Source organism: Coptis chinensis, chromosome 7 (assembly GCF_015680905.1).
Source record: "Coptis chinensis isolate HL-2020 chromosome 7, ASM1568090v1, whole genome shotgun sequence".
Taxonomy (NCBI): Eukaryota; Viridiplantae; Streptophyta; class Magnoliopsida; order Ranunculales; family Ranunculaceae; genus Coptis; species Coptis chinensis.
In genome coordinates, this window is record NC_141462.1 from 79806808 (window position 1) to 79820588 (window position 13781).

General features: G+C 35.8%; 2 protein-coding genes and 1 pseudogene across 4 annotated transcripts; 1 reads left to right on the forward strand and 2 right to left on the reverse strand.

Annotated features, from left to right (window-relative positions):
* Nucleotides 1-911: 911 nt before the first annotated feature.
* On the reverse strand, nt 912-2255 carry LOC147489182 (protein TERMINAL FLOWER 1-like). 2 transcript variants are annotated; one of them, XM_086572532.1, is made up of 4 exons: nt 2035-2255; nt 1809-1870; nt 1404-1444; nt 912-1304 (listed from the first exon to the last, which is right to left on the reverse strand). In XM_086572532.1, exons 1-4 carry the CDS (start codon nt 2236-2238, stop codon nt 1075-1077), a joined length of 537 nt encoding a protein of 178 aa, XP_086428658.1. In that variant the 5' UTR covers nt 2239-2255; the 3' UTR covers nt 912-1074. The 2 variants fall into 2 exon arrangements, with proteins under 2 accessions (XP_086428658.1, XP_086428657.1); XM_086572531.1 differs by having other exon boundaries at nt 912-1307.
* Nucleotides 2256-3788: 1533 nt separating this feature from the next.
* Nucleotides 3789-4955, reverse strand: LOC147489183 (CEN-like protein 2). Its single transcript, XM_086572535.1, has 4 exons — nt 4650-4955; nt 4479-4540; nt 4132-4172; nt 3789-4015 (listed from the first exon to the last, which is right to left on the reverse strand). The coding sequence occupies exons 1-4, from the start codon at nt 4848-4850 to the stop codon at nt 3798-3800; spliced, it is 522 nt and encodes a 173-aa protein (XP_086428661.1). The 5' UTR covers nt 4851-4955; the 3' UTR covers nt 3789-3797.
* Nucleotides 4956-8905: 3950 nt separating this feature from the next.
* On the forward strand, nt 8906-11234 carry LOC147489184 (pentatricopeptide repeat-containing protein At5g66520 pseudogene; annotated as a pseudogene). Its single transcript, XR_015203059.1, has one exon. The product of XR_015203059.1 is annotated as a pentatricopeptide repeat-containing protein At5g66520 pseudogene (transcript).
* Nucleotides 11235-13781: the final 2547 nt, after the last annotated feature.

Genomic DNA, 13781 nt, shown 5'->3' on the forward strand with positions numbered 1-13781 from the left:
CATGACCGTTGGATACTGCATGGAGTGTTTAGTCGGTTCGATGGGATGGAGGAGAACATGATTTGACTGACGAGACACAGTACATACGGAGATCATATTCATATATTTTGTTGTCTGATGATGTCAGGTGTTCTACGTCGAACTACTGACGTCATCGAGCAGCGAACTGAATTTCCTACACTATCAGATGGATTATACGGTACACATCAATTTTGTCGGAGTTTATTGTACATAGTGTTTTGTTTTCAATAGTTCCGTCGTGAAATGTACACCGCTATTTTTCATGGCATCATCATATTATTTTCTGCAAAAGTGTATTCTATTTTCTGTACATAGGAGTGTCAGACTGGAGTCTGAACTGGACGTATAGTAACAGAGGCCACAAACCACAGCTAATATTTGAACCAGAAAGTTGTATGCAGCGCAGTTCTAGTTTCTAATTTCAATGTTTCAATATTGATGCTATATGAACCATGAACTTCTCCTAACATAGTAACATGTTGATGCCAACTTATATACCTACCCAGATGAAATCTCCGCATCTCCAAGTTGAAACACAGGCAATACATTGATTAATATAGAGTTATAGAATTAAGGTGCCACCTTGTATGCTTGGTTCTACCATTATCAGCTAACGGCAGCAAGTGAGCATTAGTTGATTTTCCGAAAAATATAGCTTAGGAACACCTAAGTATCGGATAGGAAGTAATTCCTCTTGAGAGCTTGTACATTATTCAACTTAGTTGTGGACTAGTGGCTGAATTAAGTTCTTTTTCTAAGTTGTAAAACTATTGGATTCTAAGGCCGGTGATATTGAGCACTTAGACGAAAATAATAAGAGGATCAGTAAACATGTTACTGCCCTTCTTATACAAGTATTACATAGTCAGATACATTCAAGAGATGAGATGGAAGCGATGGAACTCAAACACTTGCCTTTAATTCGAAACATTCTAATGATTAAAGCTATCCTGCGTGCGAGCAGGTTTATAATTAATTTAGCTTAATTAATTTAGCTAAATCTCATGATTTTATTTGCCAAGTAGTTAACCCTAGATAGTCTGTCTGATCTGGTCAGTTCTTTCGATCCCGTCTTCTTGCAGCTGTTTCTCTTCGAGCATTAAAGAATACAGAAGCAACTGGAAGACCAAGCTCATTTTCTTCTGCAAACCTTCTGGTATTGAAGTTATTTCTTGAGGGAGGCGGGTTTACTGTTTGTCTTCGTTTTTGCTTGAAAAGCACAAACACAAACCTGTGGATACCTATGTAAGGCATTGGGATCTCATAGCTCATCACTTCTTTTCCTACTTATGAAGAAAATAAAATAAAAAATGTTAGTATGTACTAGCTATCTAATTAGTACCTCGATCTTTCTTTCTCTCTATGAACTCGCAAAGACTTACCAAAGTTAACATCTGTGGTTCCTGGAATGTTAGTTACAATCCTGTAATAGTCATATATATATGAAATATGAGTTATAAAATATAGCCACAGTATGAATGTATCAAGAACTGGAGGATCAAAAAAGAAAAGCCCACATTATTATTCCTTAAATTTTGTGATACACATGTACGTACGAAATATCTGGAGATGGCCGAATCTGGAGAATCGACACACACTTTACAATGTTTGCCTAACCGCTCTGTGGATATTTCGGCTTTTACATGCAGAGATTTATTATGATGCATGGAACGTACTAGTATTAGATTATTAATGATGTTATAGAATTGAGATTAAACTTGTATTTTCATTTGTAATTTCAAGTTTTGAACTACGAGCTTGAATGGCTTATAAAGGGTTAAGTTTACCAATGTAGGTGCTCCTTCAAATAAGGATCACTAGGACTTGGAAAATCTGGATCTGTCATTACCTGCAACAAATTAAGAAATTAATTAACTTGATCTAACAAAGAAAAATGAAATATAACAACTAACATAAGAGATATATGAAAGAGTGTGTGTGTGTGTGCGTGGGGTGCGGGGTGGGTTAAGGATGCAGTATGTACTAATTTCGATCAAGTATGTAGTACCATACCAGTGTAAAGAAAGTCCTCAGATCACCGTCATGAATCCTAACCCTGGGTTGACTGATTAGTGAGGGGGGATAAAGCTCCTGGGCATTGCAGACTTCCTCCTTGCAATAAGTAACAGTCATTCTAACTGTTGGAGCAAATACATCTATAACATCTCCAATGACTCTCCCAGCAGTAAGAGACCGTATCCCTGTTAAACTCATCATGCCCGGCCAATAAGAGTGAAGACCGAGGAGTCCAGAAATATTTGGGTGAGAGTATGTTATATACAACAAAATTGTTTCATTAGTAGGGTATCTACTTGTAGGAGCATAAACTAACCTTTAGTCCACAGTGTCATAAACAACTTTTGAATTGTGACTTATTGTCCCAACATGGAATCAGAATTTAAATTTGCATAAGATGTTACATCCACACAAAGTTTAGTGGAATTTCCCACACCACTAAAATTGTATTTACTGGGGCCACTAATCCAGTATGATGTAGGGTATATTTACTCTATTATTATGCACAAGAAGTATAGCGCACATCTGTACTGTAGAAGATCTCATAACTTTGAGAAGTAACTAAATTAAAGTTGCTCACTTGATCATCACTTTGTTTTGCTTTTACTGTTATGGGCTCATGCCATATCGATTCCCTTTATCCCCTTCCAATTTTGACCCGTTCCATCACCAGCCAGACTTAGCAAGTATGAAATCTTGGGACTGACCCTTTGGTTAAAGCTCTAAACATGTTTACAGGGAAACTAATATAGGGGGCAGATTACTTAATTAGCTAGTCATGCTACAAGCCTACAAGTCATAAATGTAGATATTGTGTAGCTCCTCAGTGTTCTAAACTTAAATCAATTGTCGGGGAGGACAGAGGAGGAATGATATATTTAAGAATTTAATGAAGGTTAGGGTGAGCCACAATCCTGAAATCTTATTATTCAAGAAAACAAATTCTAAACAAACCAATCGCTCTAAAGTTAGAGACCTCAATATCACCCAAGTGCTTCTTGGCACTATATCAGGTTTTCTACAGAAATTCGTTTCTAGAATGGTGTTACAATCCATCATTCCAATACAAACTAAGTAGTTTTTTCATTTAACATTTAAAAAATGGAAAGTTTTTTCTTGTCAGGACTGCTTTTTATCTCATCAGAAGCTTGGAAAGTTGGAAGTTCATCCGGGTCATAAATATCTTTTTTTTCGTTAGATCTCTCAATCGTCATCGTCACTGAAAAAGAGTGGATGGCCGTTATAAAGTGTGGTCATCTGTAAGATGTCCACTCAGATTCTAACTTAATTAAACTGCTTGACTCTTTTTCTTCTGAAAAGTTATAGGAGTATATAGAGGCCGGACAACCTTGAATTAGTTCCTGATGACCCTAAAAAAGGGTATATATGTCATGCTGTCACTCGCCCTAAAACCTTGCACTAAGCCCACTGCAATCTTAGAACATTCTTGTTTCTATTAGTTAGGATGAAAATTTGAGATAATAGCCATGTAGGTACTCGCCAGAAATTGATAATAGCAAAAAGAAAAAAAATGCAAGTACTAAAAGAAACTTTCACAAAACATATGTTAAGTGAAATCATTAAAAAAAAGAAACTTTCACAAAAATGCAAGACACAGATAATTAATAAGTATCTAAGGTAAATTGCCCTCTGGCTTATTTTAATGCTAAACCTAAGACTTCAGTTATACATCAGCACATATTATTATGCACGGAAGTTGAGCTCACTGATCTGGTTTTTTGTATGGGTGCTCCTAACGTCTAACGCCTTCGTGCAGCTGTTTCCCTTTGAGCGTTGAAGTAAACAGCAGCAACTGGAAGGCCAAGCTCATTATCCTCTGCAAACTTCTTTGTATTGAAATGATCTCTTGAAGAAGGCGGAATGACTGATTGTCTGCGTTTCTGCTTGAATAGAACAAATACAAACCTGTGGATCCCTATGTAAGGCTTTGGGATCTCATAGCTGATAACTTCGTTTCCTGTTTAATGAGCAAGATCAACAAGCTAGCTCATTAGACAGTAGTACTATGTCATTTGTCATAGACAAGTGTTAAGAAAAATGTACACTCTCTCGATCTGGATTAGAAAAGCTTACCAAATGTAGCATCTGTGGTGCCTGGAATGTCTGTCACAATCCTGTAAAATGAAAGGTGAGTTATTTCTAATAGAAGCCTATAGGGATCTAAATATGCATGCTATATACGCATAGTTTATGTGCAAACATCCTTCACAATAGTTGTATTACTAAAACAATATTTCGGTGGTTTCAAAAAGGATTAGTAACTTACCTTGCTGCCTATAGATACAAATATTACAAGGCACAAGGAAGAACTATTTCATTTTAGTTAAATTTATTTATAGCATTATTTAAAATTCGGGTCTGCCTTAACCCTCTAAATATTTTTTAAAAAATAATAAATAAATCAAATTAGAGTTGTATACCAGTGCAAGCGCTCCTTCAGATATGGATCACTAGGTCCAGGAACATCAGGGTCAGTCAGGACCTGCAATAAAAAGGATAGTAATAAGTAAATTAGACAAAGAAAATATCTACCTTAGGTGCGCATAATATTTGTACCACTATTGTAACAGAGCTAGATGTGGAAATTTTACCAATGTAAAGAAAGACCTCATATCACCACCTGGAATCTCAACCTTAGGTTTAGTGGTTACTGAGGAAGGGTATAGCTCATGGCCATTGGAGACTTGTTTGTTGTTGTTATATGTAATAGTCATGAGCACTGTTGGGGAGAAGGAATCAAGAACATCGCCAATCACTCCTCCAACTATGAGTGGGTGTGACATTCTTGCCATGTCAACAAGAGTGGAGACAAGGGAACTGAATAAGAAGAAAAACAAGAGATTGGATAAAGAAATGACTTAATTAGTGGCTTGGAGGTTTTCTGATTGGCCATTGAACTAGAACTCTCATACTTATAGTTGTATAAAGACATATATTCATCTGTAATTTATATATTTAAGCTTGAACCAAGTTGAATTATAGAAACTGAGACACAAAGAATAAAGCATTCTGGTATGAATTCTTATAAAATTCATAGTTTTATGTCCCATGAAAAGTATTTTAGAATTTGTTTTTATTTGCTTTTTTAAGGGCTTGTGGTGGTACACAAACATGCCATAAGGCACAGCTATAAATGTATCCATAATTAATATACAATATCATTAGCCTTAAAGATGTCTAGCTTTTAGGATAATCTAGGCCAGCTTAGTGCATCTCTAATGGGGAATGTAAAATTGTATAAGGCGTAAATTTTACACCTCCATTCTAACGGGTGATGTTGTCAACCGCAGATAATAGCTAATAACTAAATAGATGGAATGGAGAATTTTCAACCCGGATAAAAGCAAGGCCCAAAATATCAATATATATATATCGGTGTACCCAAAAACCGATATATATATATATATATCGGATATATCCATTATTTTGGTGACTATTCCAAACTATTTAAAATATCGGATATATTGGACATATAATATCGAAAATATCATAAATATATCAGAAATATATTGGAAATATCGGATTTATATTAAAAAATAGTCAAAAAGTCAACCGATATATATTGTAAATATCGTAAATATCGATTATATCGGCGATATAAAGTTTTATATCGGAAATTCTAATATATATCGGAAAAAAAAATTCTATATTCGGTGGATATATATCAAAAATATCAATGTCGGTGTACCAATATACCGATATATATTGGCAATATATCGGATATATCTGCGATATTTTAGTCCATAGATAAAAGTAGGTAAATTATTATTATGTAAAAGGCTCGGTTGTCATTTGGAGTGACACACAAGTTTAATTTAAAAGATGTCTGACAATTAAGTGACATATGTTGTCCCTCTTTAGTTCTCAAAGTGACCATTCGTAGTTTTAAAACTCAGGTTTCACTACAAGTGACACATGGACCAAAATATATCCGATATATCCAGATATGACGATATATATCGATATTTTGGTACAATCGACATCGATACCTCGTCCCTTTTTAATTATAAGAGAGACAGGTTGATTTTCGACCATTTTAAAATATATATCGATATTTTGATATTTTTCGATACATTTGATTTTTGACCATTTTAAAATATAAATCCGATATTTCCAATATATTTCGATATATATCCGATATTTCGATATTATATTTCGATATATACGATATTTTCGATATTTTAAATAGTTTGATTTGGTTATCAAAAATGGATATATCCGAAATATCCGATATAGTGATGCCCAAACCTCGTCCCTCTTTTTAAAATCCATCACTTTTTTCCATTTTTTCACATTTCTCCGTTGGAAAATATCAAGTTCCCAATAATACCTATGTAAAGCCCATATGGAGGTTCAATTTTACCCCAGCTTATTATCTTGTTTATTGCAAATTTGGTTTTGCAACAGCGGGTCAAGTGGCATTACCAACATGAAGATTGACTTAGCATCTTGCGAATGTATTGTACCCATGGACCAAAATATCACCGATATATCCGATATATTACCGATATATATCGATATTTTGGTACACTGACATCGATATTTCCTACATATATCCACCGAATATAGTATTCTTTTTTTCCCGATATATATCGTAATTTCCGATATAAAAGTTTATATCGCCGATATAATCGATATATCCGATATTTACGATATATATCGATTGACTTTTTTACCATTTTTTAATATAAATCCGATATTTCCGATATTATATTTTCGATATATCCGATATTTCCGATATTTTAAATAGTTTGGACTAGTCATCAACAAAATGAATATATCCGATATTTCCGATATATATCGGTTTTTGGATACACCGATATATTGATCGATATCGATATTTTGAACCTTGATTGTACCTACTAGTCTACTACCTAGATGTATCGGCCTTACTACAGCCTACGGTCCCGCCCTGCAAGCAACTTGCGGCCCAGGCTATGGCCTGTCTCAGGGAGTTTAATTTCTTTACGAATCAAGCACACCTATAATCGGTAAATCCAATCAAAATCAAGAAAATCATTGTAGTGATGGAATCTGTACACTATATGATAGTCGGGTTTTCCGGAACTAACTCTCACCATCGAACAGTCAAATTTTAATATCTCTATTTATCTAATTGAGAAATACCTCTCTCACTGAAATTATAACTAACTTCCCTTTTATTAATAATTTAGAAACCACTCCCCCCTCCCCTTTTTCAATTAGCCCCCCACTGTTTTTATTCCACACAATCAGAATCTATTGAAACCATACTACCTATCGATCTTAAAAGACCGGTTTGAAGACTGAACAACTGATGTGTAGCTCAGTCTGCATACTTGTCATTATACTATGAAGTGTTGGATGGGACGGTCTTGGTATTTCTCAAATATAACAGTATGTATTCCACCAAAAGTGATGCAATTCTGTAAAACCTTTTCTATAATTTTGTAACAGTAAAAGATTATATGAATGTGCATTCTCCGATCTCAAGGAAGATTTTGGGAGTCAGAGCACTACTACCACTACCCTATTTGAGCCAGATGAGACCCCTTTTTGTTAGGGCCATCCCTAATTGTGTTCATAACTAGTACACAATTTTTAACGTACATTTTGTATTTGGGACGGGCTGAATAAAAACTAGCTCCATCCGTTTCAATTTGGCTCAAAATAGTGAAGAGCAGTTAGTTGTGTACCATGTCCTCTACTTAGGCATCCCAGTGGATATTCGAAACCGATTCGAACTTGAATTCAGATTTTTTTGTCACCCTAAAAGGTTTTTGCATATTGGCATATCCGCATCAGATGATATATATGATATGGAAAGCTAATATTGACTGTTTATTACTAATATATTCATTTTTTATGATAGAAAATATTATATAAAATCTAAAACTAATAACAAAAAATTATTATAACAAAAAAATATTAATAAAATGACGATATATATTTTTAAACCATTTTTTTAAAATAAAAATAAATAAACTAACCAAAGCAAATAACTTTTTATTTTTTTTTCGGATCAGATACAATCTGATGTTAGCGGGGTTTGGATATCAAAAATTGAATTCGGTTACAAATTTTTACATCCGTCCCATAAGGATAGCAGTATAAATTTTTCAGAATTCATACATATCTAAACGGATCGGAGACCTATCCCTTTGCACCCCTACCTACACTCATACCCTTATTTTAGTTTAAAATCTACTTCCAAAATTGGTATACTAGATTCAGAGGAAAACAAGCACATCGTCAGTGCATCTTGGCCAGGCTAAGCATATATGTGGCAACACAAGGTATCATGCGCACTGCACAGATAGTTAAAAAAATGCACTCACGCGCATCCCAACTTTTTAGGCTAATTACAAATTAACTCTCATCATGGCCGGGAAAATAAGTGGAGATATTATACGAATAGAAAACAAGTGAAAAAAAGGAAAAGAGACAAGACATAAGATGCGTTGTTTAACATCTTAAGATGCAATTGATCTTGAAAATCAAGGTTAGGCTTCCATTCATGGAAAAGCATAACATAGTTGCATTGCCAATTTGAGAACACCATAGTTGGATCTCTTTACTGAAATGACCCGAGATATATGCTATAGTATTCAAAGCACTTGCACTGCTAACACTTTCTTTCTTGTCGTATTTCTTTATGCCTTAATTAATCCCTCCATCAAGGAATGTATAATTGTTCTATTGATATAAGCATGTAGTTAATTTGGAAAGGTTCTTAAACACAAAGCTAATACTTTTTCAAAAAGAAGACAGCACTGCATGATCTAAGTTTGAGAATATTATAGCATGACGTTTGCGTCATGAAAAAAGCACTTTTTTTTCTCCTGTAATAATTGCTACGATTGAAGAATATGTCAAGTAAGTTGGGCTTGGTTATTCAGGGCCAGCCATCTAGAACATGCGTGCATCCTCTACTTGAGCTAATTAGATAACTAATTAAACCAGAAACTTTGTTTAAGTTTCACCAACAATTTTCTCAGTACGAAATTGAAAAATGGCAACAACAAGAACCATATCAGCAGCTCAACTACCAATATCAATAAACACAACCCTCTCACTCTTACAAAAATCCAAAACCATATCAGACCTACATCAAATCCACACCCAGATGCTAAAATCAGGCCAAGTCTCACACACATATCCAATTAGCCGACTCATTTCCACACTGACTTCACACTCCCAGCTCGAATACGCATTATCAGTTTTTAACCAAATTCAACAACCCAATTCATTCATATTCTTCACATTAATTAAAGCCTTTTTAGAAAGCCCAAGCCCATTAACATCTATTTCCCTCTACTCTCAAATGTTATATAAGTTGGAATTTTTTGATGGTCTTCAATTTTCATTACCTTCTGTACTCAAAGCCTGTGGAAAAACTTTGAGTTTAAATGAAGGGAAGCAAGTTCATGGACAAGTATTGAAAACCCATTTTAAGAATGACTTGTTTGTTATGAATTCATTGGTTAGAATGTATGTACAAGTTGGTCAAATTAAATTAGCTAGACTTATGTTTGATAAAATGACGTATAGAGATTTAGTTTCTTGGAATTCTATGTTACATGGGTATGTTAAGGCTGGGGAGATTGATTTCGCGGTTTCGCTGTTTGAAGAAATGCCGGAGAAGGATTTGGTTTCTTGGAATATAATGATTGATGGGTATGGGAAATGCGGAAAATGTGAACAGGCTGAAGAGATTTTTGAGAGAATGAGTTGTAGAGATGTGGTTTCTTGGACATGTATGATATCGGGGTATGTTTTCAATCGTCGTCCCAAGGAGGGGTTGGATGCTTTTAGGAAAATGTTGTGTTCTGGTATTAAACCGGACGCGGCGGCTATTGTTAGTGTTCTTTCTGGTATTGCTGATTTGGGGTTTGTAGAGGAAGGTAAATGGATTCATGCTTATATTAGTAGGAATAGGATTGTTTTGAGTTCTGGTGTTATTGGATCAGCTCTTGTAGACATGTACTCAAAATGTGGATATATTGAGGATGCATATGGTGTCTTTACTAGTTTCGCGAGTAGAAGAAGCGTTGCGGATTGGAATTCTATGATATCTGGTTTTGCAATACATGGACTTGGTCATAGAGCTTTAGAAGTCTTTCGTGACATGGTGAGGATGGAAGTTGAACCTAATGAGATTACTTTTATAGGTGTCTTAACTGCTTGTAGCCATGGAGGATTAGTTCAAGAGGGTCAATTTTATTTTGATCTCATGCAGGAGAATTACAAACTAGTTCCTATGATTCAGCACTATGGTTGCATGATAGACTTATTTGCGAGAGCGGGAAATTTAAAAGAAGCACTAGGGATAATAGAGAATATGCCTGTAGAACCTGACACTTTAGCATGGAAGGCTATACTAAGTGCTTGTATGAAGCATGGCGACATGACAGTTGGGGAACATGCTGCATTCAGTACGATAGAGTTGGCACCAAATGACTCAAGTAGTTACGTTCTCTTGTCAAATATTTATGCTAAAGCTAGAAGATGGGATGATGTTGCTAAGGTTAGATTGATGATGAAGGAAAGGAGAGTCAGAAAGATCCCAGGCTGCAGTTCTATCCTCGTAAATGGCAAGATTCATGAATTTCTTGTTGGAAAGGATATGGACTTGAGGTATAGGAGCATGATTCTTCAAAAGATGGAGGAGGTGATGTGTAGGTTGAAGTTAGCAGGCTATAAATCAGACTTAACCCAAGTTCTTCTTGATGTTGAGGAAGAAGGTAAGGAAATTTTACTTACTCACCATAGTGAGAAAATGGCACTGGCATTTGGTCTTATAAGCTCAAATAAAGTGGTTCCAATTCGTATAGTGAAAAACCTAAGGGTTTGTTGTGATTGTCACTCCTTCATCAAGCTAGTCTCTGAAGTATACAACCATCAAATCATTGTGAGAGATCAAAACCGTTTTCACCATTTCAAGAATGGTTCATGCTCTTGCAATGACTATTGGTGATTTGGCTTTGGTAATTTGAGTATCACAACTTCACAAGTCAGAAATACCTCACTTTGTGGCAAAATCTTGTAATCTATGTAAAACCATCAAAGATATCTAAGTTCTACTTAACGTGGTCATTCATCAAAAAATTTACATGAAATTACAATTTCGTTTGGGCCATCTATTTTGAACATCAATGTACTCTGCAGAGGTTCCTAATTAAAACATCTTACATTTATTAAAGGTTTATAGGAAAGCAATTCCTAACCAACAAGATGAAGTCTTATCTACATCTTGGTACATTTGTGATTTGTGAAATGAACTTGCCACTCTTGCTCTTCCTCTCATTTCTCTCCAAAATACTCAGACCTACGCCCCAAAAGTCCCAATACTTCTTTTGCAGCGTATCTATTGCGTCGAATATTGTTGGTCCCAATATTATTAATTAGGCCGATCGAATGAAGTCAAGTCTTGAACACCTACCACGGAATCACGGAGATATGAGGAGAGATATTTTGACCGCCTCTCGAAGTAGAAAGATATCCCATGTCTATTCTTAAAAATCAAGAAACCTAAAAGCCTTATAGTAACAACTATGGCCGCAGCACGAACCATGACTAGTACTCGTCTTCTTCTCTCTTCATTAGCCCTCAACTCAAAATCCATCTTTATCAATAATCAAAAGAAGATCAACAACAACGTCAATACTCGATCAGAAAAATACTAGGCCCTATTCATTCTATCTGTCGGGTATTGCCCACCCCATGCAGTGGGGTTCGGCTGCATACTTTTGTTCACTGTTGCACCTCAAAGGGTAAAAAAGTTAGATGATAATATCGCTTTCTGAACGTAACTCCTGGCAGTCTGATCATTGGCAAATAAATGTAAAGCTAAAAAGATGAAAAAAAGAAAAAGGTTTACATGGCTTGATTTAGACGTCTATGGGGTTTTGTTGCCTACAGATGTATACTTTAAATAAGGTTAAAGCTATGTCGGACGTTCTAGTTGTGCTTCATATTTTTTTTTTTTGAAAAGTTGACGAGGTTAGGCTTGCCTCTACCTATATTATTAGAATCTAGAATAGATTACATATAAGTCTTCCTCAACAATAGTAGCAAAGTCAGCAAAGTCACTACTAAGAGGAGGTATAAAGCATAAGCATACATTTTCATTACAGGAAATAGATAACTTCACTAGGTGGTCTGCTGCTCTGTTGACCTCTCTAAACACATGGATGAACTTTACCTCCACCAGCCTTGAAGCATGCATACGAATAGCAGATACTATATCCCAACAACTCCATGGTGTTCTCTCAGCTTCTGACAGAATTTGGATAGCATGCAATGAATCAGATGCTACAATGACTTCTCCGAAGTTCATCCCAGTACATATTACCAATCCTTGTTCAATTGCCTTTAGCTCTTGATAGAGGATGGACCTAGCTAACTGATCCTCCACCTGTAAATGCAAACATAGCATTTCCATATTCATCACGGCCGATACCTTCATATCCCACTCCATCCTTGCTCATCGAGTCATCACAATTTAACTTTATTCTGTCCTGAACCGGAGGAAGCCATCTGCATTGAAGAACTGGTCTACGCTTATAGTTAAAATTGATGCCAATTCTATGTGCTAGAACTCTTAAGGATATAGAATCTGCAACAACATCTACTTTGACCTCCAAGTAGTGACACATTTCAGCTATCAACTGCTTACTAAGGACCGTAGTTGTTATAGACACCCCATTGAATTGCCTATTGTTTCTTTCCCTCCAAATATACCCAACAACTGCTCAAATGAAAACTTTGTAGACCTCTACAGTAGGAGATGACCCCCTGCATAAGTATAGAATACTACACCATTCTCTACAGGATTGATAGACAGTTTCAGTAAGGTCCAATGCCTTCTTCACCTGAGACCAGACAGATTTAGAATAATTGCAGTTGAAAAATAGGTGTTCAGAATTCTCACAGCTATTGTTACACAAACAACAAGAAGAGGAATTAAACACCTTATTTTACACCAATCTATCCTGAGTTGGCAAGCTACTTGAGAATAATTGCCAAGTATTAAACGTATACTTAGGAGTCACCAATCTTCCCCAAACTAATTTATACCAGTTTACTGGGGTTCTTGATCTTCTCAGACTCTGGTAAGCTGACTTGGTAGAAAATTCACCTGAAGCAGTCTGAGTCCAAACAATCTTATCCTCATGTAGGTGACTGAAAATGTCAGTGCTAAGAATATTATCCTTGAGAGTACCTATAGGTAAGGAATGAACCGCCTGATTCCACCTCCCATTTTCAATGAGTTCACTAACTCTGGCATTCTCAGGAAAGGAGAGTAGGCCCATAGCTTCAGTGTTTTTCAGCAATGGAGCATTCATACACCATATATCATGCCATAAGTAAGTTTGATTGCCATCTGAAAGAATATACTTGGTGAATTTCTGAGCAAATTTTATGTTCTTAAGAATAGATCTCCAAGACCAGGAGCAATCCTTGGAGAAGTCCATAGTCCAAAAGAACTTAGATTTGATCTGCTCTTCCCAAATCCAACAATTCCACAAGTTATGCTCCGGCTGTAAAGGAGTGTTTTAGTTTACCTTTACATACAAGAGAAGAAGGAGAATGGGATTGGATTTGGGAAAGACCACCGAGTTCGTTGATGAGCGAACTGCCTACGTATTTTCTCTTGATTATGGGGGGAGAGAAGAATCAGGTCTGGCGTAGTTCATATGGGAGGTATTTATAGATGGTGAAAGTGAATCTTATCCCAACAC